Source organism: Hemicordylus capensis, chromosome 1, assembly GCF_027244095.1.
Source record: "Hemicordylus capensis ecotype Gifberg chromosome 1, rHemCap1.1.pri, whole genome shotgun sequence".
NCBI classification, from domain to species: Eukaryota; Metazoa; Chordata; class Lepidosauria; order Squamata; family Cordylidae; genus Hemicordylus; species Hemicordylus capensis.
In genome coordinates, this window is record NC_069657.1 from 411,828,641 (window position 1) to 411,856,594 (window position 27,954).

Sequence of the window (27,954 nt, forward strand, 5' to 3'; positions counted from 1 at the left end):
AGTATGGTGAAAAGAAAGCTGAGGGGGGAAATCAGGAGAGTCACTTCGCTCCAGAGTGCATGGAGCTTACTCAAAACCACAATACTAGAAGCCCAGTTAGACTGTATACCCAAAAGGAGGAAAGGTACCACTAAGTACAGGAAGATGCTAGCATGGCTAACGGGTACCATCAAGGAAGCCATAAAAGGGAAGAAGACTTTCTTCCGAAATTGGAAGGCCTATCCAAATGAAGAGAACAGAAAGGAACACAAACTCTGGCAAAAGAAATGCAAGGTGATAATAAGGGAGGCAAAAAGAGAGTTTGAGGAACATTTAGCCAAAAGTATCAAGGGGAATAACAAAAACTTCTTTAAGTACATCAGACGCAGGAAACCTGCCAGGGAGGCAATTGGACCATTAGACAATGAGGGAGTGAAAGGGATTATTAAGGAGGATATGGAGGTTGCAGAGAAGCTGAATGAGTTCTTTGCATCTGTCTTCACGGCAAAGGATACTGAGCATATACCTGTTCCTGAACCAGGCTTTTTAGGGATGGAGACTAGAGAGCTGAGTCTGATAGAAGTGACAAGGGATGATGTTCTAAACTGTCTGGAAAAACTGAAAGCTAACAAATCACCAGGGCCGGATGGCATCCATCCAAGAGTCCTCAAAGAACTCAAATGTGAAATTGCCGACCTCCTTGCTAAAATATTTAACTGATCCCTGAAATTGGGCTCTGTACCAGAGGACTGGAGAGTAGCAAATGTAACATCGATTTTCAAGAAGGGATCCAGGGGTGATCCGGGAAATTACAGGCTGGTTAGCCTAACGTCCGTTCCAGGCAAATTGATGGAAAACATCCTCAAGGATAAAATTGTAAAGCACCTAGAAGAACAGGCCCTGCTGGGAATGAGCCAGCATGGCTTCCGCAAAGGTAAATCTTGCCTCACCAACCTTTTGGACTTCTTTGAGAGTGTCAACGAGTGTGTGGATCAAGGTGATCCAGTTGGCATAGTCTACCTGGACTACCAAAAAGCTTTTGACAAAGTTCCTCATCAAAGACTCCTGAGGAAACTTAGCGGTCATGGGATAAGGGGACAAGTACATGTGTGGATTGCTAACTGGTTGAAAGACGGGAAACAGAGGGTAGGTATAAATGGAGAGTTTTCACAATGGAGGGAAGTAAGAAGTGGGGTCCCCCAGGGATCTTTACTGGGACCGGTGCTTTTTAATTTATTCATAAATGATCTAGAAGCAGGGGTAAGCAGCGATGTGGCCAGATTAGCAGATGATACCAAACTCTTCCAGGTAGTGAAATCCAAAATGGATTGTGAGGAGCTCCAGAAGGATCTCTCCAAACTGGGGGAGTGGGCGACAAAATGTCAAATGCGGTTCAATGTTAGCAAGTGTAAAGTGATGCACATTGGGACAAAAAAACCCAACTTCAAGTATATGCTGATGGGATCCGAGCTGTCGGTGACTGAGCAGGAGAGGGATCTTGGGGTTGTGGTGGACAGCTCGTTGAAAGTTTCGACTCAATGTGCGGCAGCTGTGAAAAAGGCAAATTCAATGCTAGGGAACATTAGAAAGGGGATTGAAAATAAAACGGCTAATATTATAATGCCCTTATACAAAACTGTGGTGCGACCACACTTGGAGTACTAAGTACAATTCTGGTCACCACATCTCAAAAAGGACATTGTTGAACTGGAGAAGGTACAGAAGAGGGCAACCAAGATGATCAGGGGCCTAGAGCACCTTTCTTATGAGGCAAGGCTACAACACCTGGGGCTTTTTAGTTTAGAAAAAAGACGACTGCGGGGAGACATGATAGAGGTCTATAAAATCATGCATGGTGTGGAGAAAGTGGAGAGAGATAGATTCTTTTCCATCTCACACAACACTAGAACCAGGGGTCACTCCATGAAACTGATTGCCAGGAGGTCTAGAACCAACAAACGGAAGTACTTTTTCACACAACGCGTGATCCACTTGTGGAACTCTCTGCCACAGGATGTGGTGACAGCCAACAACCTGGATGGCTTTAAGAGGGGTTTGGATAACTTCATGGAGGAGAGGTCTATCAATGGCTACTAGTCGGAGGGCTGTGGGCCACCTCCAGCATCAAGGGCAGGGTGCCTCTGAGTACCAGTTGCAGGGGAGTAATGGCAGGAGAGAGGGCACACCCTCAACTCCTGTCTGTGGCTTCCAGAGGCATCTGGTGGGCCACTGTGCGAAACAGGATGCTGGACTTGATGGGCCTTGGGCCTGATCCAGCAGGGCTGTTCTTATGTTCATAAAAGTAAATAACTTTTATTTATTTAATAAAGTAATTAAGAAATTAACTGAATCTGGATAAGACGGAGGTACATATTGTGTGGGGTCAGAACTCAGGAGATGATTTTGATCTGTCTGTTCTGGATGGGGTCACACTTCCCCAGAAGGAACAGGTACACAGTCTGGAGGTGCTTCTGGGCACAAACCTCTCCCTGGTGTCCCGGGTAGGCAGTGGCCAGAGGTGCCTTCTATCAGCTTCAGTTAATATGCCAGCTGCATCCTCTTTGTGAGATAAATGCCCTCAGAACAGTGGTACATCTGCTGGTCACCTCCAGAATTGACTACCACAATGCACTCTATGTGGGGCTGCCTTTGTACATAGTCCAGAAACTGCAGTTGGTCCAGAATGCGGCAGCAAGATTGGTCTCTGGGTCATCTTGGAGAGACCATATTACTCCTGTGTTGAAAGGTCTACACTGGCTCCCAATACGTTTCTGGGAAAAATACAAGGTCTTGGTTATAACTTATAAAACCCTAAACGGCTTTATAAGTTATGATTTTATACGCAGATGAAATTTTTATGTTTTATTGATAAAGCAGAGGTCTCAATTCCTGATCTTATTTCCTTGGTTCAAAAGTTTGGTAATTTATCCAGTTATTCCATAAGTTGGTGTAAATCAGATTTAATGTGATTTTCCTGATGAGTGTAGGTTATGGGGCTTCAGTTGGTGTCCAGTCTTTTGTCTATTTAAAAGCAAAGGTAAAGTGTGCCATCAAGTCAATTTTGACTCCTGGTGCCCACAGAGCCCTGTGGTTTTCTTTGGTAGAATACAGGAGGGTTTTACTATTGCCTCCTCCCACACATAGGCAAAGTAATCTCTAGGAAACTTTCTCAATTTGTAAATTTAATTTTTTCCAACATTTTGATTCAAATGAAAAAATGACTTAGATTGGTGGGTTATGATTCTGTGGAGTATCTGGGGTAAAATAAATGTGGTTAAGATTAATCTAACACCAAGGCTTATATATATTTTAAGAGGTCTCCCAACACTTATACCTTCATCATATTTTAAGCAAGTCTACAAATTATTTAATGATTTTTTATGGGAAGGACACTTGCCTAGATTTTCACTTCATAAACTTCAACTATCTATTGAAGAAAGCGGATTTAATTTTCTGCATTTTCAGGCTTATCATTGGGCATTTATTTTATCTTCAGTTTTAGGTTGGAACAATGTGTCCCAGGACTCGATCACACCTTGGGCACAGCTTGAGAGTTATTTGATCCCACTGAAATCTTGGCAGGTGCTCTGTTCATTATTTGTTTGTGGATCTGGATTATTATCGATGGTTAAAGCCGCAAGGCATATATAGAGAACTTTGGGTTCTAGACATGGTTTTGATTGTTTCCAGCATGAAAAGATTATGCTGTGGGTGAATCCCTGTTTTAACATTGCTTGTAAGTCCTTCTATTGGGCTAACTGAGCTTCCCGCAACATTATCACATTAGATCAACTGATATTTTCTGGAACTGTTTTTAAATCTTTTGACACTTTGAGAGATGAGTTTGATATACCTTCAAATGCTAGTGGGCAGTTTATTCAGCAAAGGTATTTATTGTCACAGCTCTTTGGTCCTGATGCAATTGCAGCTTCTGAGATTCCATCATTATTAGTCTTGGAACATTTAGTAGATGCACCTAACCCTGTAACCTTGCTCTATCAGAATCTTAAAGACATTGATAAGATTGATATCGATTATATCTGGGAACTTTGGAATAATGACCTTGAATACCCCATTTCATTAAATCAATGGAGGGTCGTCTTGAAGGCAATGAAACGTGCCTTTTTAGATCTTAAAATGTGACTAATACAGCAGAAACCTTTACTCTGTGACTATTGGACACCTCAGAGAATGTTGAAGAAGTGATGCTGCAGACTGCTATATGTTGGAGGTGTAATCTGTATGAGGGTACACTTACACACATGGTTTGGTCCTGTCTGGTTATCGCACCATTTTGGCTTGAAATTCATAATGTAGTTAATATGATATTGTAGTTATCACTGTCTGTTAAGGAAGTTCATGTCTTGTTGGGATACATTCCCAGCTTATGGAATCTAGCACTACATCAAGAATTGTGGATTCTTTGTGCTTGGGATGTTGCCAAAAGGATCATAATACAACACTGGAAGAACAAATTTACTCCTGAATTACAACTTTGGATTACTGATATGTGTTTTCTGTCAACATTCGGACTGTGATTTTTTACCCACCGGCAAGGTGTAGAAGAGGCTTTCTCAGTGATCTGGCAGAACTTTAATGAATTGTTTATGCTTTGAAATATAGGCCATATCGCCTCGAGGGTGGTTTTAAAACAATCCCTCCCACCCACCCACCCACCCATTGTATCTTATTGTGTTCAAGATGTGTTTAAGGGATTTCCCTTTTTTCTTTCTCTCCCTCCCTCTCTTTCTCAGGGAAATAATAGTCACATGTATTATTATCCTTGATGATGTTTATATGCTGTAACCTTATTGCAATAAAAGAGAAAGAGGGGTCAAAATTGTCCTTCCCTCCTACTACAGCATTCTGACTTGGAAAGAAATAGTATTTCCCTATCACTTGGCAACTTGGAGGCGGTGAGAGGGGCAGGATGCATCAGGATACCCACTTAGGAGCCTCTGGGACTTACTCATATGTAAAAGGAGTGGAGACTCTAATGTGCTGCTTTTGGCCTGCTTACTTGGAGAGCAAGGCCAGAAAAAGACTTCTGCGTTGCTTGCTACCTGGTGATGGGAGGAGAGCTGGTCCTGTGGTAGCAAGCATGACTTGTCTCCTTAGCTAAGCAGGGTCCACCCTGGTTGCATATGAATGGGAGACTACATGTGTGAGCACAGTAAGATATTCCCCTTAAGGGGTGGGGCTGCTCTGGAAAGAACATCTGTATACAGAAGGTCCCAGATTCCCTCCCTGGCATCTCCAAAAAAGGGCTGAGAGAGACTCCTGCCTGCAACCTTGGAGAAGCTGCGCCTATCTGTGAAGGCAATACTGAGCTAGATAGACCAATAGTCTGCTTCAGTATATGTTAGGTTCCGATGTTCCTAATCTAGGACATCCCTTAGCTAAGCAGGGTCCACCCTGGTTGCATATGAATGGGAGACTTGATGTAGGAGCACTGGAAGATATTTCCCTCAGGGGATGGAGCTGCTCTGGGAAAATCAGAAAGTTCCAAGTTCCCTCCCTGGCATCTCCAAGATAGGGCTGAGAAAGATTCCTGTCTGCAACCTTGGAGATGCCACTGCCAGTCTGTGCAGACATTACTGAGCTAGATGGACCAGTGGTCTGGCTCAGTATATGGCAGCTTCCTATGTTCTTTCCTAGCCCATGTTCATCTGGACACAGGTACAGGTGGAAATGAGATCATAGCTGCTGACCCTGCCCCCTGTATGCATGTTTGTTGGAATGTGTTAAAGATCCAAGATGAGTAGGTTCTACCCACACAATCAGGGAGATTGTGCAAACGTTCTCTAGTCATGTACAGTAAATGGAACCTACAGACATACAGTTTGCGCCATGTAGGATCTGCCAGCTACGCCTGCCAGTCTCTTCTGCCCTTTGCAAACAGTTACATTTGAGAATGGTGTGGTAATAACACTTCTGAGCATGTTCAAGAGCATCATTTGCTGGCAGAGAGCGAGGGATCTGTAGCTTCCTCTTGCCTCTGTTGACTGCTGAAGTGACGTATTGAATTTGAAGGCAGAGGAAACTAGAAGTCTCATGCTCTCTAGCAAGAAATGATACATGCGATCATGTTCAGGAGTATTATTTCCCTGAAGGAGTGGACAGAAAGGCCACTCCTGTTTGTTACAAAACATTCCCCATCCTCCTTCTCCGGGGTACTTAGTTTGCTAGGAAAGAGACTGGGGGAACCAGCAGGGAAGGATATTGTATGCTTCCTCTGTTGTTATATCCAAGCATTAATGGGGGGGGGGGGATTGAAAAAACTCCAGCTTTTGTCTAAGCATTCACCTGAAGAGCTCAGAAAAAGTCAATGGATTCTAAGGCAAGTTAGGGGGCATGCACTCGTCACTAATGGAAGTGGTTAGGGTATTCTTACCCCTGGGAAAATTGGTACCTTCTGCCCATCCAGGTTTGCAGACTTAGTGTCATCTTGGACCCCACTGTGCTTTTCGAGAAGCAGGTTGCTATGGGCTCTAAAACAGCTTTAAAAAAATCAACTACACCTGTTATTAGCATGGCCAAAAATAGATAAGGATTATAGTTTAAACTGCTTTCTCTTCTGAATGAAACTAATTAATGTTTGCCCCTCTTGAGGTTCACCATGTTTGGGGGGGGAAAGGTGCCACTCTTCAAATGTATCCTGTTGTTTTGGCTGCACTGAAGAAGAAAAAAATTAAAGCAATAATATTCAGTTTTGTCAGTTAAGCTGCAGTTGGAAAGAGAACTCTCCCACTGATAATATAATTAAGTTTTTTTGCTAACATTAAATGGTCAGAGGGGAGTTAGGAATATAGGAAGCTGCCTTCTACAGAGTCAGATCATTGGTCCATCTAGCTCAGTATGCAAGCATGCAGATGCTCTTCCCAGAGTGACCCCATCTCCAAAGGGGAATATCTCGTAGTGCTCACATGTGCTCTCCAATTCAAATGCAAACCAGGGCAGACCCTGCTTTGCAAAGGGGGCAATTAATTCTTGCTACCACAACACCAGCTCTCCTCCCATAGACAATTTTTTGTAATGCCCCCCGCCCCGCCAGCATGCTGTCAGGTTCCTCACGCCATAGTATGCCCAAAATGGCCCAGCTGTGATGAGACAATCTAATAGCTATTAGGCTTCATAGTCAGCTGTTTACACACACTGAACCTGCCACACACTGATGACAACTAATTGCTGCCTTTTGAAGCAATTTTCTTTCAGGAAAAAAAAATGGGTTAGTGACTTTGAAGAGGGGTGAGGCTGCTTTCTGCTATAATGTTTGGCTTTGTGCAACTGTTCATAGGAAGCATAGGAACGTCGGAAGATTGCTTATACCAAGTCAGACCACTGGTCCATCCAGCTCAGTTTTATCTACACTGACTGGCAGTGGTTCTCCAAGTCTTTGCCTGGGGCCTTCTGCACACTACGGACGTGCAAGGAACCATTCGACGCTCCATTCTAGGAGTGCTAAAACCAGTTCAGGCAACCGGTGTTTGAACCAGTTCAGAGGGGGCAGGGGGTTCGTTTTAAGGGGCAAAGGAGCTGCCTCCCTACCAGCCCCCACTTTCCCCAAAAGTGTGCGCACGGGGCTGCAGTGTGCCTCCTTGCAGCCGGGATCAGCGTTGCCACACAAATGGCCAACGCACATGCGTGCCGTGTGCATGAGCATCAGCCATTTGTGTCACGATGTTGATCCCAGCTGCAAGGAGGCATGCTGCAGCCCCGCACACCTGTTTTTGGAAGAGCACCAGCGGGGGGGGGAGCAGGGGTGGGTAGGTAGGCAGTGCCTTCCCTGCTCCTTAAAGCGACCCCCTCAGGGTGCACGGAACTAGTTCCGAGCACATCCCTACTGCACACAAAGCAGATCCTTGACCACTGAGCAACAGCTCCATCCCATAATGTGCACTGAATCCACCACATGCGCAGCTCAGCTCAGTTCTGCATCATGTGAAACAGATCACAAATCTTTGAACAGAGATGGCCAACCTGAGGCTCTCTAGCTATTGCTGGGCTACAACTTCCATAAACCTCAGCTACAATCCAGTTTGTTGCTGGACAACTTCCATCATCGCCCACTGCAACCATCTGCAGCTGGGAGTTATGAGAATTGTAGTCCAGCCACAGCTGGAGAGTCTCAAGTTGGCCCCCATCCTTGAACATGAACAACAACAAAATCAATCAAAGAAAATTATATAATTTCAAATAAAATATAATGTGGTGTTTCCTGGGCCACATGTCTGGAAGGCAATTTTTCACTTTAGTTGTCATACCAGCTTGCTCACTGTCCTACTAGAAACTACTTTGATCCACTCCTCTGCATGCTTACCTGGTGGTGAATCACACTGAAATCAGTGTGACTTTCCTCCACATAAATGCACATAGGATCAGGCTAAGCGACAAGGGCAGTGAGTGTGCCAGAGCAAACTGAGATTGTTTAAACCACCTTAGGATTGTTTTAATGAAAGGCGATATAAAAATTTAACACAAACAAACTTCCCACTGAACTTACTTCTGAGTAAACACAGTTAAGATCATGCTGTAAACATAGTCCTAACCTAAACGGTTTTACTCAAAATTAAGTCCCATATTTATTTACTTAGCTCCTACCAAGGAACATAGGAAGCTGCTTTCTACAGAGTCAGACCATTGGTCCATCTAGCTCAGTACTGCCTACGCAGAATGGCAGCAGCTCCTCCAAGGTTATAGGCAGTGTTACCTGTGAATTAGCCATAGCAGCACCATTTTGAATGAACTGAGCAAAGGTCTGCTCCATTTTGCATGCTGCTAGCTCCCACGTAGGTCTCATTTGTTCTCTTTCTTACCCTGCTGTGAAAAGCCTTGAATTTAGCAACAAGATGCAAAGTACTGTTTCTTCCTGCAGGATGCACCAATCACAGGCAGGAAAGTTACTAATAAGGAGAGCAGCGCACTAGGAGATAAAGTATTTATGACACTAACAAAGTGAACCATAGAATCTTCAAAGACTAACCTAGTGATATAATGTAGGGACTTCCTGTTAAGCTTGTTGTTACTGATTATGCTATAGACCAGGGATTCTCAGTGTTGGGTCCCCAGATGTTATTGGACTTCAACTCCCATAATCCCTAACCAAAGGCCACGTGGGCTAGGGATTATGGGAGCTGAAGTCCAATAATATCTGGAGACTCAATGTTGAGAATCCCTGCTATAGACTGTATCAAATCTGTATAAAAGCCCCCGGCTCTGTGAAGCGATTCCCAGGGTCTGCCTTTTGCTTTGCAGAGTCAAATAAAGCTTTGAAAACGGTCTCCATTTTGGTGCATGTGATTGGCTTGCGCACCAGGCTACATATCCCGGTTTTTCGTTAACAGCAGGAGTCTCTCTTAGCCCTATCTTGGAGATGCCAGCTAGGAAACAGAACATTCTGCAATCTGCAAGCATGCAGGTGCTCATCCACTGAGCTACTTGCCCCTTCTCCTAAAGGGAATACCTTACTGCAAGGTTTCTGAACCTTGGGCCCCCAGATGTTGTTGGACTACAACTCCCAGAATCCCCAGCCACCAAGGCCATGTCTGGGGATTCTGGGAGTTGTAGTCCAACAACTGGGGGCCCAAGGTTCAGAAACCCTGCCTTACCGTGCTCACATGTAGTCTCCCTCTCAAATGCAACCAGAGCAGACCTTGCTTAGCGGAGGGATCAAGTAATGCTTGCTACCACAAGACCACATAGCATAGTTTTAAAAAGAAGCAAGTCCCACTCTGCTCAGTGGGACAAAAGCCTAAGAGGACAGGGCTGTGTGAAGAGCTGCTATGAACATATACCACCCAATACGACACCCCACTTGATGCTTCTTTCCGACACCCTTTTCAGCTCCATGATCCCCTCAGAGTCGCACGCCGTTGAAGACAGCAAGAAAATCCATAATGGCCACAAGGGAGCAAAACCTCAGCCACGACAATCCACTTCTCCGAAGTCGATTAAACTTCCATGTTTTACGCATGCGCACATGCCCGCAGAGAACGGCGGGGAAGGAGTCAGGGATGCCCTCAACGAAGATGGCGCTCGCCTCTTTGGCGCGCTGGAAGCCGAAGAAAACGGCCGCTCAGGAGGTGTTTCAATTTTGCGTTCCGGAGTAGCGTTTTGCTCTTCTTTTGCCGCAGAGCACGCGCGAAGGCTCTATCGGGAGTAATTGCGGAGGAAAGGAAAGAAGCAAGGCGGGAGTTCAGGTAGGCTCGATGGCGGGGACTGTCAGTGCCAACAGTTCGCCTGGGGAGAGAGCGTGCCTTTCCCACAGAACCATGAAAAGACGAGAGGGACGGATCCTCGTGCCTCTAAAGGGCACTTCCTGGCTCAAGGAGGAGAAGCCCGTTTCTAAGAGAGCGCCGCCCTCAGAAAGCAATGGGTGACGTCACTATGACGGAGCTTCCACGTGGGGCACCGCCTCCCCACACCCTGAAACAACAACAACAACAAACTACCAGAAAGCGGAGCCCCTACTAAGGTGTTGTTTCGTTGTTGTTAGTGGTGTTTGCAAACAACTACCACCAAACTGAAGACTTCGCTGTTTAAAGCATTTAAATGTAACCCTGACAATGCAAATGGAGGCGGCAGTCGGAGGTATACTTCTCTGGGAGCAGATCCCGTTGAACGCAGTAGGATTTACTTACGCGTAGACATGCACAGGTTTGCACTGACAGCGCATTCATATCATATTGGTATGAATTGTAATCTTATTAGATCAGTGAAACGTCTTTCTCACTGCAGTTTAGAGATCAGGCAGAGAGAATAGTATATAGTATAGTATATACCCTGCAGTGTCGTGCAGTGTTAATATTTCATGTTAGAGGCTGGACTGAGGTTTGTTTGGATTTCCAGCCTCAGATTTTCCATGTAAAACAAGATCAGTCAAGTTCTTTTGTCCCAGCCCAAATCCTCAAGCTCCACTGGCTTACATGTAGACATATTGCACTTCTATATTAAAAATTCCCCTGCATTTAAAAAGCCCACGTGTGAGCAAGGAACTTCTCTCTCTTTTGATTACTGATACTGCCCCGCCCCCCCCGAAAAATGGGCTGCATACAAACTTGATGTCCAGTCACATCTACAATCAAATCTTTGATTTCTCCATTGATATCTATGGACCTGCCCTTGAGGAGAAAAAAGATCTAAGGAACCAGCTCTGGATTTCAGTATAACAAAGCTATGGTTTTTCCAAATTGTTAGTATTGTGTCAGAACGGCAAGTGTCAGAGAAACATAGTCCTCTGGTGCCACCTGGTGGTGTCCATGAAAAGATACTGGTGATTCTATCTATTGCATATATCATATTGGCATATTATTTTTGTGCTTGTATTGTGTACACAAACAGACACAAAATTTCATTATATGCATGTTATTACAAGCTATTATTGTATGCTAATAATGCTAGTATTAGCATATTCTGTGCTATTATATGTATGCATGCTTATTCAATACACTTCTATTCTGCCCTTCCTTCAAGGTGCTGATTGCTCTTCTTCCACCATTAGCCTCATAAGAAGTCTGTGAGGTATGTTTAGTCTGAGAGATAGTGACTGACCCAAGATCATTGGTGCTGCTTTACAGAGTGACATAAGCAAACAACATCACCCCAAAACAGTCTATGCCCTCAGAAGTTGACGATCCAAATCTAAACGCAGTAGGCTGATGTGTTTGTCTGCTTGTTTGAATAGTGGGCTAGTAACTTGGAATCAGCATGAATCATCTGCCATTAGTGTTGCCTCCCAGAAATATACACCAAAACATTGATTCAGAGGAAAAACTTCTTTAAAAGAGTGTATCTTTAATCACAAAGAGTTATGTGGTACCCATTGTGGGCTTTGGCTCCTAAAGAGTAAATTCCTTCATCTTAGCAAATTTCTTTGTTGGTTTTGCTGCAGCAGCCTAACAGAATTTGCTGGAACCTAAGAGTGGATTTGCACATGTGTGTCAAATTATTAGCCAAACTTTCTTTTTTCTTGTACTACATTACAGCAAGTCAGTAGCAACACAGTACAAGCCACCTAATGGCACAGTGGGGAAATGACTTGACTTACCAAGCCAGAGGTTGCCAGTTCGAATCCCCGCTGGTATGTCAGGCAGCAGCGATATATGAAGATGCTGAAAGGCATCATCTCATACTGCGCAGGAGATGGCAACGGTAAACTCCTCCTGTATTCTATCAAAGATAACCACAGGGCTCTGTGGGTGCCAGGAGTTGACACCGACCTTGACAGCACACTTTACTTTAGTTTCCCCCATATGGCTTTGTGCAGGTTGCTTGAATTTACTTATGCTTCTATTTCTCATGCATAAAGAAGCATTATTCAGCTGAGAATTTGATCAAAACCCAGCCTTTTTTCCTTTTACAGCTGTTTATAATGACACACTCTCCCCGCCCCCCCAGTTTGTTTTTAGGAGAACTCTAATATTGTACTTCTAGCATAAATATTTTCTCTCTCTCTCTTTATAGAAATGGTCAGTATGGTTGAAGAACTGGGAAGGAAAAGAGAGCAGTTGCTTGCAGAAGGAGAGTCAGAGGATGGATCTGCAACGACTGCTTCACTCCCAGGGATCTATTTACCTTTGCTCCCGAGATACTTTCATCACCCAAGTAAGCTTAACTGTGTGAACAGCTCAACTTTGTGTGTATTACTCTGTCATGGTAAAACTGATCTCAGAGCTGACAGCAAGCAAGCAAGCAGGCAAGCAAGCAAGCAACAAAGGCCCTAGAATTCCATGCTCCCATTCTGTAGTAGGTCTGCATCAACTTACATTAGGTGGCCATGGCACATTTTATGAGAGACGCCTTAGAGTTGATTTACATGATCAGAAGAATGGTGTGACGCATCCCTGCTGCACAACTTCAGACTCCAATGGGAGATTCTGTGTTTGCAACTAAACGCAAAACAAAAACCCTGCCTCTGCAAAGCTAGCATGCCAAGGAGAAGACTTCTAGCCTACCTCGACATGCTAGTTTTTGCTTTTTGCAAGTACGAGCCAAGTACAGACGCAAGCTCCCCCTATGCATTCGGATGTGCTACAGTGCTGTACTGTACGGATACTTGCGAACATCTAGATGGGCAGTTGAAGGTTGCCATCCCCAAATCTGCAGGCCCCCCCCCCCGCCCCCAGTCCTCTTGCTTGCTCTCTTCTTTGCTTCCTGTAGGGCAAAAATCGGGGCCCTGCTAGCATGAGCAGGCAGGGGAGGATGGTGGGTGGGAGCGGAAGCTTCAGCCTTGGATGCATTTAGTAGGAGGGTTGTACTTCTGCTATATGCTGTACACCACGTACATTAACAGCAGTGTATGGATATAAGGGTGCTATTAAAATGACTGCAATTAAAGGCAAAATCTCTGTCATCGGGCAAGGACCTGACAATCAGGAACTGTGAAACACTTCACACTAGGGCTGTTAAAAAATACTCGAGTCTTGGGCACTAGCCACATATTTTTAGAAGCCAGTTCTGCAAAGAGATTAAAAACTAACCCAGACTATAGGACCCCAGCAGAAATGTATTTTTCCATTCCTGCTCTATGTGGCTATCAGCTATGCTTTATGGCATACATTGCTTTATCTTAACTAAAGCCCTACAACCTCACTTGTGTTCGGGAAGTACCTTGTCAGTGGTAACTCGGCAGGCTTTATACACATTTGAACTTATATATGTAATTGCTGCGGCACATTGTGACTGCTCTGTCTTTGACCCTGCAATGTCAGTGCTGCAAATTCAAAGTCAGAAATGTGCCAGCTAAGTCGTGTTTTTACTAGCGAGGTTCTTCTACCAGAGAAAGTTCCTTCCTATTTAAATTCCATTGGTACCAGATAAAATTGCTTTTTTTAAAAAAAAGAGTGTTTGCGGACTCATCAGAAACCAAGATAATCATCTGTTCATTAACCATCATTCACTATAAGCATGTGGTTGCACAACTATTTCATGAAAAATAGTTGGGAAACTGACACCATAGTGTTTTTACGAACCGATGTTTTGGCAACAGGCAGCTTTGGGGTATAAACTCTTTTTACACATTATGAAGTAGATAAGTGAAGCTTTAATGTACTTGCTTTAATGCTTTAATGTACTTACTTGCAAAATGCAGCCTTGCCTTGTGTGGGCTTGCATCTTCTTCTGTGAACTGCAATTTGAGTCCTGCATCCAAACTGCAATGGAAACAAATGCTGCTTAACATCCATCAGCACAATTCTAATGTCGTTGCAGCAACCGGAGGCATAAAGCCCTCAGAATTTCAGAAGGATAAAGAAGATTGTTTAAACTGCATACAAGATGCCCTTTTGTGTGGTCAGTGGCAAAGGGGTGCAGAATTAATGATAAGCTATCTAGAGGCACTGGAAAATCCCAGAAAAGAAAAACAGCAGGTAGCCCCTGAGGTAAGTCAGCAAGCTAACCCTGGGATCCTAAAATGTTCCATGGAAGAAAGTCATGCTAATTTCAGAGATCTATACTTGAATGCAATATATTTAGGAGTGAAGTAGAACATTGATTAGTCCTTTCTCTTGTCCATATTTTCCTGTGGCATGACAGAGCCCATCAGAGATGCATTATCCACTATGGTGTGTCATCTATTTCCTTGTTTTAACTGACCAGGTCCATTAAAGATGTGCCCATACTTCCTTAGTGATCATAGTTTGCTGTCACAGATTTGTGCTGCTTTGGCTTCATTTCACAGTCTTGCATCCTGTAGTGTTTATTTGTTCTGTGTGTACTTTTTCCACGACAGGAGATCTGGAGAATAGGAACTGAAATCTTGCACCATCATCCAAGGAGCAATATTGATGAGATCAACCACTTTGCGGATCGGATGAAAAATTTAGGAGTTACCAGATATTTAAAGGTGAGGAAAGCTTGAAAGGATCCTTGGGATAAAAATGATTGTTTTAGAAATCTGGCATAGCAACATTGCAAATTAAGGGGCGGGATTTGCATTGGCAGCCCCCCATGTCATGTCCCATGCCATTTCTCGAGTTGCCTGACTCTCCTGATTGACTTTTCAGGGCACACTGACTGGAGGCTGTGGAATGAAGGAAGGGGTGGGAAAGGCCCATTCTGTGAATGCACATTGCTCCCAATTCTCTGAATCCAAGCTATGGTTTCATACCTTTATTACAAAAGAGCCTGCTACTTGTGGCACCATTGTTTTATCAAGAAGCATTCCTGATTTGATTCATATAATTTTCACTAGATATTGTATTATGCCATTCTTCACTCTCATGTGGGTCAAGGTAGTCCCAGGTGTGCCCACAAAACATACTTCTTATATTCTTCTACACTGTCCCCTGGGGCTCCTTATGCAGGACGATGGGCGTGTCCCCATGCATTTTATGTAACAACAACAAATAATATTTATATACCACTTTTCAACAAAAGTTTCCAAAGCGGTTTACACAAGAGAAATAACAAATACATAAGATGGCTCCCTGTCCCCAAAGGGCTCACAATCTAAACAGAAACATAAGACAGACACCAAGAACGGTCACTGGAAGTCCTGTGCTGGGGGTGGATCCCTGTGTGGGTAACTTGAATTTGAGAGGAGAACTGGCCTTGTGGTAGCAAGCATGATAGCTAAGCAGGGTCCGCCCTGGTTGCATATGAATGGGAGACGAAGTGTGAGCACTGTAAGATATTCCCCTCAGGGGATGGAGCTGCTCTGGGAAGAGCATCTAGGTTCCAGGTTCCCTCTGTGGCTTCTCCAAGATAGGGCTGAGAGAGATTCCTGCCTGCCACCTTGGAGAAGCCACTGCCAGTCTGTGAAGACAATACTAGGTGAGATGGACCCTTGGTCTGACTCAGTATATGGCAGCTTCCTATGTTCCTATGGATAGGGCCAGTTACTCTCCTCCTGCTCAGTAAAGAGAATCACCACATTAAAAGGTGCCTCTTTGCCCAGTTACGGGATAATACATATCTATGACCACACAAGAGAGAGGCTGTGCAGTAATGCTTCCCCATTCACTTCAGGGCTGGGCAGAGCACTCCGGAGACACCTCCCTGTGCTGCCTTCAGAACACGACTTTGCCCTGAAGTTAATCCACTTGCGCCAGAGTTCTCTGTGCACTGTCGGCATTTGCATTGTCGTAGACGGTATTAAACAGCAGTGCTGCTGGTACAGACTGTAAACCGGGTTGACCTTTGCCCTAGGTCTCTTTGGAGCACGTCTTCCACCTCTTGTGCAATGGGTTTCTGGATGAGGCCTATCAGAACCTGGTCCTGGCAGAAAGCTGGCGGTATGGAGAGCTCACGGTTGCTCAGGATAAAGAGCTGAAACTCATTCAAGGCTACAGGGGGCTGCTGGACTACCTGAAGTGGTTAAAAAAGAAAGCCGACTTACTGGAGCTCAGTGAGTATGTGGGCACACCGGTATGGACACCGTGGTTTTGACATGCCGTTCTTGACATTTAGGACGGGATGCTAACCGTGAGGCTTGGATAAGCAACTTGGGACTAAATATGTTTTCTCAGAAGTAAATTCCTCTCATGAGGGCCTGTAAGTTTGCAGCCGTGGTCTCAGTGGGCCACAGGTAATGTGGGTGGTTTTGAGCTGCCTGTGCTACTGCAGGCTCCTAACAGTCTTGTGCCAGAGTCCAGATACCTAAAGTAGCCTGCGCCCACACTGGGAGTGCTCTTAGATTTGGGAATTTGCACTCTTAACTAGTAACACCGGAAGCTGCCTTCTGCTGAGTCAGACCCTTGGTCCATCTAGCTCAGAATTGTCTGCACAGACTGGCAGCAGCTTCTCCAAGGTTGCAGGCAGGCATCTCTCTCAGCCCTATCTTGGAGATGCCCGGGAGGGAACTTCTGCCTGCAAGCATGCAGATGCTTTTCTCAGAGTGGCCCCATTCCCTGTGGGGAATATCACCACAGTGCTCACAAATATAGTCTCCCATTCAAATGCAAAGCTGAGTGGACCCTGCTTAACAAAGGGGGCTATTCATGCTTGCTACCACAAGACCAGCTCTCCTCTTATGCAAGACTGGCGGTCCTAAGGGACACACAGCAGTATGGGTGGCTCAGTATTGCCCATGTCACTCTGCAGAACATGTGAGCCAGTGCCTCCAGGATGCTGGACTGGATGGGCCTTGGGCCTGATCCAACAGGGCTGCTCTTATACCAGAGTGGCTTAAATAAATGATGAGAGTAGCAAATTATGAACAATAAAACAAGGTGGTGGTTTCCTTATCTTGATGGCGGCTCCTCCCCCACACTCCCAGGGCGGTTTGCAGACCTGCTTACCTCTATGTGGGGAGGAGGGGCCCAGCCCCAGCTAGAGAAGCAGCCGCAGCAAGCGGAGATGATGATGATGATGGGGTCACTTCCCCTTGCTGTCTGCTCCTGCTTATGACACACAGCCTCACTCTTCTTTGGGGACCTGCAAAACTCTAAAAAGCTAGAATGCAGCCACTCACCTTAATTAGCACTCATTGCCCCCTGTGGTTCTTGGAGGGGTGCTTGGAAAATCTCCTTTGGAATTAGTGCCATTCTTGGCTCACATACAGATCACTCCGCTGTAGTATAAGGAACGGTTGTCTTGTCTCGCTTTTTTCACAGATGAGGATAGCTATGCAGAGTCTTCTCTTCAGCAGGAAATGCACAGCTTCTACCGGCAAGCTACAGTCAACCTCAAAGAGATCATAAAAACTCCTGGAGTGTGGGATCCCTTTGTGATGGCTTACGTGGATGTAAGAGCACACTTTAACCTACACCACTAGCTTACTCTTTGCTTGACGACTGATTGATTATTGCTGACGGCTCAACAGTTTTGTAGCCTAGTGAATTCTTGTGATACATAACCTTGTTGTAAACCGCCCCGAGACGCAAGTTTTGGGCGGTATACAAATATGTTAAATAAATAAATAAATAAACCTTTTGCAGCAATTGTCAGAAAGGTAGATGCCGAAACCGGTGGCTGACATCCTGACTAGCAAAGCGCTTGCATAACGAACAAAATTGCGCTAGTGCAAGAAGATCACATCCTGGGGATTAGGAAGTGGGGATTTGCGGAACTGCACTCTTTCCCAAAAGTTTCCTTGAAACTTTTTGCACAAGCATTCTTGCGTCACTAGTCTGGAACGCAAGCGAGTGCAAGTCGGTAGCTTGACAGCTTTGCACTTGTGCAACGTCCTTCCTCAAGGACTTTGTTGGTCAGGATGCCAGTCGGTATTTCCTAAGCAAGGGTTGGGCAGTCTGTGGTCTTGGGAATACATTGTCCTGTAATGTGATGGCAACAACTTAGATGGCTTTAAAACGAGTAGGCAGTTTTGTGGATGAAACAGTGGTTTCCTGTTCTGGCACACAAGTGTAAACCCTTGATCACTGATCCAGACGTAATAACAGACCATGGCTTGCCTGAACCAGGAAGTCAAGGAGGGAACTGGAACATGTGAGGAGAGAAGGAAGCGTGTGAGATGGAGTCGTGGAGCCAGTGGCAAACTCATGGTTTGGACACTTGTGCTGCACCAGCACAATCTACATGCTACTATCACAGGGCTGCACAACTCTCACCCTCCAGATGTTTTTTTGACTACAGCTCCCATCCTTCCCAGCCACAGTGGCCGATAGGGTTGATGAGAGTTGTAATCCAAGATCTGTAGGAGGGTCAAGGTTGTGCAGCCCTGCACTAATATATGCAGATGTTTGTTCCACCAGGCTTTCACTTGATTCAGAGCAGTTCTCAAACCTGAGTCCCCAGATGTTGTTCGACTAAAAGGACAGGTCTGTCAGTGGCTACTAGTCTGGGGTCTATGGGCCATCTCTGGCCTCAGAGGCACAATGCCTCTGAATACCAGTTGCAGGGGAGCAACAGCAGGAGAGAGGGCATACCCTCACCTGTGGGCTTCTCAGAGGCATCCAGTGGGCCACTGTGTGAAACAGGATGCTGGACTAGATGGGCCATGAGCCTGATCCAGCTGGGCTGTTGCTATGTTCTTAAAATTCCCATTATCCCCAGCGTTTGGCCTTTGTGGCTGTTGGCCATTGTGAGATGATGGGAGTTGTAGTCCAGGATCTGGAGACCCAAGTGTGAGACCCACTGACTTAAGGGATAATGTGAAGTTGCTGATGCTGAACTGTTGTTGTCTCAACATCTAGCGATTAAATGACATGTTCTTAATTGAAATGATTTTTTCTTTCTTTTATTGATCTCATGTTCTCGTGAACTGCTTTGAGGAGCTCTAGGTGGAAATGCAGCCTACAGTTTTGAATAATCGGCTATACCTTTGTGTTTCCACAGCTGCTAGAATACTATGAAGAGTATGAAGAAGCCAGAGAAGTGTTAAATGAGTATGCGTATAATCCAAAATTTCCTCCCAATCCTAATGCTCATGTCTTCTTCTATCAGTTTCTAAAGAGGAGAGGTGAATCAAGGAAAGTGCAGATCGCTGCCCTCCAGGTATAGGATCTAAGTCCTATTATTTATCGATCTCATTTGTAGATCGCCCAATCTATATGTATCCCTAGGCAGTGTACACGACAGAGTCAAAACAACAAAGCAGTTTAAAAGATGTTTTCAACTAAAAGCCTTGGGTGCATCTTAAGGGTCTTTTTGAAGGCAGCCAGAGATGGCGACGCTCTGACAGGCAGCACATTCCAAAGCCATAGAGAAGGCCCAGTCCTGAATTGCCACCAAACAAGCCGGTGGCAACTGTTTCCCCAGCAGTGTCCCCTCTGATTTTTTTCATCTGTGTGCGGAATAAGTTCTATTCTGGGCGGCAGTATCAAAGCAGTGTGTGCGCACATGCATTCGGAGTGGGGCCTTCCTGATTCAACCTGAGCAGGATCTAAAATTGACTGAGCAGACATCAAAAATCTTGTCAGCACATGCACGTTCGCACGCCTTAGAGGGAACACTGCTCCCCAGGTGATCTCAGTAGGTAGCAGGGTTCATGACAAAGAATTGCTATTCTGACTAGTCTGTGAATAAGTAAGAGCACAAGCCACCCTATGTTACACACTCTTAAGTCATACTGATTTCAATGAAATATTTTTAGGAATGTAATTAACTTACTCATTGAAATCAACAGGAGTATGTATGTATGTATGTACGTATGTATGTATGTATGTACTTTAACTTGCTTTATGCTATTGTTAACCTCCCAGAGATGAAAGTTTGGGGTCGTGTACAAATTTGAATGAATGAATGAATAAATAAAGAAATTATATGTATTTTTCTTTTAAAAAAATCTATAGGGTTTTTAAGTGCTGTAGGTTTTCCTCAAGCCCTAATTTAAGAACGAAGAAAGAGTCTTGCTGAATCAAACCAAGGGTTCATCTAGTCTAGTATCCTGTTTCCAACAGTGGTCAGCTGACAGCCTATGGGAAGCAGCCTATGAGCAATCTCTGAAGGCAACAGCTCTCCCATATTTCTAAAACTTAATAAACTTCTTTTATGCTATGAAGAATATGGTCTTCCTGTTAGTACATTGAGATCGTGTGATCTTCATGCTGAATTTCTTCTTGGAGTTCATTTTAATTTGACCATGTGAATTCTAATCCAGTGTTTCTCAACCACCGGTCCCTGGACCGCTGCCGGTCCCCAAAGGCTTGAGTGCCGGTCCCTGACTGGGAGTCAACCCCCCCCCCAACTGAAATCAAGGCACTCACTTCCTCAATTTTGCACATGGCACGGAAGAGGAAGAGTATCACGGAGGCATGGGACCCTTCTTGTGTCTTGCCTCCATGTGCTGCTGAGATCTTCCTACATCTATCTTATTCCCTATCTTTACAGCTTCAAACTGTATGCGGTGCGGGGGCATGGAGGAAAAAGTATGGCAGTGGGCGCCACTTGAAGGGCTGCTGGTTCTTGCATGCTCATTATTTGCAGCCCAAGGTTGGTTGATTGAAACCAGCTGCCTGTTGTGGTCGAGGTGCCTTGAGAGGGAACGCTGTTTCCCTCTTGCATCAGTGGGGCTTGCTTGTATGTTGTTTTCATTGGCCCCATGTAGCTTTTGAATTTTTCTAATGGCCCAACATACCCTCTCCACTGAGTAATCAGAAGCACCTCCACCCCCACCCCGCACATACTGAAGACATACTGGAGACAAATTTGTTCACCCAGGCTTTTAGATTCAGGGGTTCTCAACCTTGGGTACCCAGACATTGGTGGACTTCTACTCCCATAATCCCCAGCCATAATGGCCAAATGCCATTGTTGTTGGGGGTTATGGGAGTTTAACTGAGGGACCCAAGGTTAAGAACCCCTAATATTCCATGTTTGCAAAAGATTCCAAATTTAATTATTTTAATGCTTATATTATTTTCATTCTAAACTGCCCAGAGATGCGAGTTTTGGGCAGTATAGAAGTCTGATAGACAGACTTGAAACCCCTTTACTAACTGCTGGTCCGGGAAACTGCGCATGAAGAATGTAGCGGTCCTTGAAACTCTGCACGAAGAATTTAGCGGTCCTTGACTCCAAAAAGTTTGAGAAACACTTAATCTATTTAAATGGTGGGAGATCTTTGCCTGAAATGAATGCTCCAGTTAGAGTGGTTGTCTATCATGGGGGTGACTTTTGAGTTGATCGGACTGTTTCGGGATAAAACCAAAGGAGGATAAAATACACTGAGAAAGTAGTCTGTGAATGTTTTAATTAGGATACACATTTTGTCTCATTAGAACTATCATTTACCTTGAAAAGCATACTTGATATTTAGCCCACAGAAACGAGAACGTAAATATTAGCCTGTGTACTGTTAGACTATAAAGTAAAATGTTGCTTGCTGCAAGGTAAGATGTATCCTGTTCCTTGCCGTTCTTACTATGGCACAAACTTTTGCTAATAAATTTCCATGGAAATTGGTGGGATGTGTACATGTTTAGCTTTTGTCAAGTGTTTTCATCTCTGTCTGTATCTGCCTAGATCTTGCATCAACTCGTTCCTTCTCATGAACTGATGTTGGAATTTTACACCTTGCTTAAGAAGTCAAGTAAGACCTTTACCAGGTTGCTTTTCCTTATTTAAGATTCCTGGAGTAAGAGTCGGCTGGACGGCTGTGTTTTCCTGCTAAGGGGTGGAGGAGGACAGCAGCCTTGGACATTCTTGCACAGACAAAGCTCAGTCTGGATGGAAATAAGAACTTATCTGCAAATTGCTGTCGTTTGGTGTGGGAGTCGGGGTATCAAGATGTGGCCGGATTCAGCTTCACATTTTTGTTGTGAAGCAAGGCCTCTGTGTTGAATGTAGTGGGTAGTATTCAGAGTGGTGGTGCTGGAGCCAGGGTGCCAGCACAGGACATTTTTCTCCACCCCCTCCTCCTCACTGCAGCCATCCCTGAGAGTTGAGGGACACTTAGCAACGACACGCGAAATGGCTTGGGGTGGGATGGCGCTACAGCCGGAAGGTGGGGGGAATCCCTAGAAGCCAGGCAGAAATACCCCCACCTCTTTCTACTACAACAAATATGTATATACCGCTTTTAAACAAAAGTTCTTGAAGTGGTTTGAATAGAAAAATCACAACTCAAGATGGTTCCCTGCCCCCAAAGGGCTCACAATCTGAAAAGAAACATAAGATGGACACCAGCAATAACCACTGGAGGGATGCTGTGCTGAAGGTGAATAGGAACAGTTGTTCTCCTCTTGCTAAACAGAAGAGGATCATCACTTTTAAAGATGCCTCTTGGCTCAGTTAGCAGGCGTCTGCAAGTGGAAGCCACTTTATTTCCACTGCTATATTTTTTCCATGGACAGTTTTCCATTTCTAAAATTACTTATTGAATTTATGAAGCAATGTTACATGGTGAATGGATACCAATACAATAGCAGACAAATTGGGCAGTTTCAAAATTGTCATTCAACTTTTTTTAGGTGATTATCGCGTGTGTGTGTGTCTGTGTGTAGGTCACACAAATGGGCACACACAGTGCTACTGATTTGTAAAGGAGATTTAAAAAACCCAGAAAGCACACAATAATCCAAATGAAAATCAAGTTATTAATTCACCTAGTTGGTTTTGGTTTGACTGGTGGCTATTAGTAAATTTTTGAGAGATTTGTATAGGACATAAAATTAGCATGGGGCATAAATATACCAGATCTGATCATTATTTCAGGCACTGGAACATTCCCAAGCCATAATGTTCTGGAAAACCCACATTACTGCATGTGATGCAACTAGACTGGATTGCATGCTAACTAAACCAGTACAAGATGCCTTACCGTGATCTACTGTGATTGCAGGAAAAAGAAAAAACCACCGATTGCGGCTGGAAGTTATTTTTGAAATGTTGGATTTTGCTGGGTGGAAGGAAAATGTGAATGCGTGGAGCTATTTGGCAAAACAGATTGTAGAAATCCTGCAAAAGTAAGTAACACCACACATAATCCACAGCCCTGTCTGTTGCTTGACTGTACCATGTCAAACTGCAGGTGCAGGACTGAATGTTGGACAGCTCCCTCAGTCTCCCCCACACTTTGGAAACTAGTATGTCAAGATGTGCGGCAGCTGTGAAAAAGGCCAGTTACATGCTAGGGATCATTAGGAAGGGGATTGAAAACTGCTAATATTATAATGACCTTATACAAAACTATGGTGCGGCTACACCTGGAGTACTGCGTACAATTCCGGTCACCATATCTAAAGAAGGATATTGTAGAACTGGAAAAGGTGCAGAAGAGGGCAACCAAGATGATCAGGAGCCTAGAGCACCTTTCTTATGAGGCAAGGCTACATCTCCTGAGGCTTTTTAGTTTAGAAAAAAGATCACTGTGGGGAGACATCACAGAAAAAATCATGCATGATGTGGAGAAAGTGGAGGGAGAGAAATTCTTCTCCCTCTCACATAACACTAGAACCAGGGATCATCCCATGAAATTGATTGCCAGGAAATTTAGGACCAACCAACGGAAGTACTTTTTCACACAATGCATAATCAACTTGTGGAATTCTCTGCCGCAAGATGTGACAGCCAACAACCTGGATGGCTTTAAGAGGGGTTTGGGTAACTTCATGGAGGAGAGGTCTATCAATGGCTACTAGTTGGAGGGCTATAGGCCACCTCCAGGATGCCTCTGAATACCAGTTGCAGGGGAGTAACCGCAGGAGGGAGGACGTGCCCTCAACCCATGCCTGTAGGCTTCTCAGAGGCATCTGGTGGACCACTGTTTGAAACAGGATTCTGGACTAGATGGGCCTTGGGCCTGATCCAGCAGGGCTGTTCTTATGTATTTAAATGGGTTGATTTCTTTCTTCATAGCAGTTATCTGAGGCCTGTTTTATTCTTCCCAGTTCTGGCAAGCAGCTTGACTGGCTCAAAAAGCAATGGAGTGCCCGAAAGGACTGGTGGCCAGCTTTCCATTTCAGCCGTTATTTAGCTAAAAGAAACTGGCATGAAAATGAAAGTCTTGCTTGTGAAAAAATACTAGTGGCTGGAATACTGCTGGGAAAAGGTAATTTCTCAATGATGTTCCTCTCCAGTATGTGGAAAGGGAATGACAAGGAATCTGGCAAAGCTAGAATTTGTGTTCTGCATAAAGCTACATGAGTTCCAGATGGGGGAACCTGGGTGGTTTGGTGAGTCCTTGGAAATACCCAGACACTTGGACACACCAGTGAGAAATGCTTCATAGTTTGGTCTAGCAGTGTTTTCTTTTTAAATAATACCACCTTTTGGCCCTCAAAGAGCCTTACAAAAGTACATAAATAAAAATAAAATCAGCATGAAACCATACCCATAAATAAAATCTTTCAAATGTGTCCAGCCAACCTCCTAAAAGAGCATAACAGGATTCAGCAAAGGCCTTCAAATGCCTTCTGAAACAAAAATATTTTAGCCAGCCATCTAGAAATGATGCAAATTACTTAAAAGGTCAATTAAGACCCAATGCAACAATACGAAGTTGGATTTGTTGTCTGAGTGTTAGTTTTGATTTTTTTGAGTCAACAGCTGAACTTGATCAGATTGTAGATGGGGAATGAAGGTTGCTGGTTCTTGACATAATGTGGCTAATCACTAGCATATGTTAGATTATCAGGGCTGCAGTAGTAGTATGTTTATTGCAGTCACAGACCAGATTAACAAACAATAACAATTAATAGCATTAATAAGAAAATTCAAGAATTTCAAAAGTTTACAAAATCACAAACTGTTCAAATTACTAATACAGTCTTTACAGAGCTGCAGAACTCAGGGCTGCAGAACTTTGGCCCTCCTGTAGATGTTTGCCTACAATTCCCATAATCCCTGATTACTGGCCATGGTGGCTGGGGATTATGGGAACTGTAGTCCAAAAATAGAGAAAGGGCCAAAGTTGTGCAACCGTGGATTAGATGATCCTTTTTACCTCAGTGACCCTAATGGAGGATAGATCTGTATGGCAGGTTATTTGACACTTACTCCTTGCCCTATAGACCAGTGAATTTACTGTTTCTAAATAATAAGTACAGTGAAGCTGCAAGCTTATAATGCTGTCAGTGTACAAGGCACTGTACCAAATGACCTAATCAAAATAGGGAAATTCTTGGCCCAATCCATTTACAGTCTACACTGTACAGTAGGGCAGACAAGGAAGAAAAGGGAGATGGGACGGGGAAATGGGATGAATATGAGCAAATCACATAGATATCCAGAGTAGGGATGTGCAGAACTGGTTTGATTGCGAACTGGACCACCATGAACCAGGCTGGTTTGATCACGAACTGCTTCGAAGCGATTTGAGCTGGTTTGCCGGTCCGACCGGTGCAACCAATCAGTTCAGTCAAACTGATTCAGAGTTGGTTCCGAATTTGGTTTTAATTCAGACCAAACCATACCAAATGGTACATGCACACCCCTAATCCAGAGAGAGAGAGAGAGAGAGAGAGAGAGAGAGAGAGAGAGAGCCATCCATAGCACAGTTGTGATACTAACATAATTCTTGTATTGTAGGTTATTGAAGTATGCTTTACCTCTTCCTTTTGACAAAAATGAAATTTTAAGGTGCTGAGAGATTGAGGGAGTTGCAAAATAAAGAAGGCCAAGGCACCTCTTAGCGGTGTCCACAGTGTCCACACATTGGCGTGGTGTTCAGTGGAAGGGTGAAGAGTCAGTGGGTGAAGAGGATGAAGTGCATAGTGGCTTCTCATTACAGCATTAGTTGGGCCAGAGTAAATTGGGAGGATGATTTTGTCTTCATGCACCACAATTGGCACACCATCCTGCGGACAGAACAGATAACTGAGATATTAACTTGGCAAATGAGCACTTGGCCTTTGGATGAATGCTGCTATTTGTCAGCATTTCCACTCAATAGACCGCCACAGTTCTTATGAGACTGTTTTAGATATTAAGATCTGGCTTTTATTTCCACAAAATTGCCATCACATCTCTCCAGGCTTCTCCTTGGAACAATGCCATGGAAGGAGGTTACTTCCAGATGTAGGATAACCTTGTTAGATTACTTGCTCCACGATACAGAGCAAGTGATACTTGCTTCACATTATAGTGTAACCACACTGGAAAAAGTATTGCCCTTAATCTTGCTAAACTTTGAGATGAGGAGTATTTGAGGTCTGGGCATGCTCAGTGGAATTCTTGAGGACTTTCTCTCCTCTCTGCACAGCAGAATCCCATGCTGTATTGTAAAATGCTTTTAAATGTCTGTAGGTTACAAAAGCAGTTTTCCAGACAACCATAGACTCTGCTGTTCAAGAAGCACAAGGCCAAAGCACATGCGGAGGCCAAACCGAAGGCTAGGATCTCCCTGACATGCCTCAAACAAGCAGCAGCAACCACTTGTCTAAAAAGTCATGCTGTACTTACTGCTGTCTTTCTGAGAAAAGTGTTGGGTCATTAGGGATCTAAAAGTATGATTATTCTGCAAACCTGAACCAGTTAACAGACCATGGAATAGCAGCTCACATCCCGGCTAGAGCTTGATTCAGACATTATGCTGTCCACTTGTACAGAAGTCTGTACACTCATACTTGTGTTTGTGTGAATGACTGTATCTGGGTTCATCTTAAAACTGAACCCTGATACTGGCCCTTCAAATGCATGGTACAGATAGGAAGTGGACTTCCATCCTTGTGTTCAGCATAACATGTGAATGACTCATTCGAGTGTTGGACATAATGTGTGAATGGGCCTTAGGTTCCTCAGTAATACTACTCAGGAGTTACTCTAAAGGACTACCTAATTTCAGCAGGACTTCAGCTGTATAATTTAGTCAGGATGTCATTTTATGAATTTGCTGAGATGTGAGATCTCCTAATTAGAGAGCAGCAGTCCCCGGGCTTCATTAAGGGAAAGCCATGATAGTAACTTGCTCAGTTTGTGCAGGAGGTATGTTGTTTCTTGCTTTGGATCGATATAGTACCTACTGTATGTATGTAAGCTAATGGCATTGAATAGTGAAATAACATCTTTTGTACAGCCAAATGTATTGGAGAATCTGAGCAGGTTACATTAAATCAATGAAATGGAGGCTAAACAAAAGAACTGAATAAAGTGTGGTTTTCTGCTTTGTATAAAGCCATGGATGTAAATCAAATTTTAACGGGCTGATAGTGCTCAGTGGTTTTGCATTTTCTCCTTTTAATGTATGTTCCAATAATCCTCATGCGATTTCTTTCTTTCTTTTTTTGGTCTCTAGATTGCAAATATTTTAAATACGTCACTCGACAAGGTTGCAGAGCAAAAAAGAAAAAGTTCAAAATGCTGAAGAAATTTGTGAAAGAACACAGCTGGGTCAACTTGAGACTGAAGTAATCAAGTGTCAGACAGACAGGGGTCAAAAGTGCCTTTTTCAATATAGGCTAGATTTATTTGTCTAGATTGTATGATTATCTCTCTTTCTCCCCTCCCCACCTCCCCTCTGCCCCATTCATGTATAGATTCCTGCTGCAAAGAGTTACTGCAGAGCAAAAACCTTGTACATAAATCTCAACCATTTTTGTATTGAATTCCTATTTTGTAATAAATCAGTGGGAAGGAGGTGTTGCCCCATTTTGAGTTATTGCTAAAATAAAAGTTCAGGAATGAAGCTTTAACAGGAAA

At 44.1% G+C, this 27,954-nt stretch overlaps 1 protein-coding gene across 3 annotated transcripts; it reads left to right on the forward strand.

Annotated features, from left to right (window-relative positions):
- Positions 1 to 9,958: 9,958 nt before the first annotated feature.
- On the forward strand, positions 9,959 to 27,954 carry TAF1A (TATA-box binding protein associated factor, RNA polymerase I subunit A). 3 transcript variants are annotated; one of them, XM_053308430.1, is made up of 12 exons: positions 9,959 to 10,178; positions 11,452 to 11,499; positions 12,442 to 12,582; positions 14,188 to 14,357; positions 14,708 to 14,821; positions 16,126 to 16,324; positions 17,532 to 17,662; positions 19,213 to 19,371; positions 21,841 to 21,907; positions 23,159 to 23,282; positions 24,207 to 24,367; positions 27,551 to 27,954. In XM_053308430.1, exons 3-12 carry the CDS (start codon positions 12,444 to 12,446, stop codon positions 27,664 to 27,666), a joined length of 1,380 nt encoding a protein of 459 aa, XP_053164405.1. In that variant the 5' UTR covers positions 9,959 to 10,178; positions 11,452 to 11,499; positions 12,442 to 12,443; the 3' UTR covers positions 27,667 to 27,954. The 3 variants fall into 3 exon arrangements, with proteins under 3 accessions (XP_053164405.1, XP_053164416.1, XP_053164424.1); XM_053308449.1 differs by lacking the exon at positions 9,959 to 10,178 and adding an exon at positions 10,396 to 10,569; XM_053308441.1 differs by lacking the exon at positions 11,452 to 11,499.

Bases quoted from the DNA above. Each gene is read 5' to 3' on its own strand.
- TAF1A (XM_053308430.1), top strand. From the start codon at position 12,444: ATGGTCAGTATGGTTGAAGAACTGGGAAGGAAAAGAGAGCAGTTGCTT. The intron at 14,358-14,707 runs GTAAGTCAGCAA...TTTCCACGACAG, and splicing joins AACAGCAGGTAGCCCCTGAG to GAGATCTGGAGAATAGGAAC. The intron at 21,908-23,158 runs GTAAGACCTTTA...CTGTGATTGCAG, and splicing joins CACCTTGCTTAAGAAGTCAA to GAAAAAGAAAAAACCACCGA.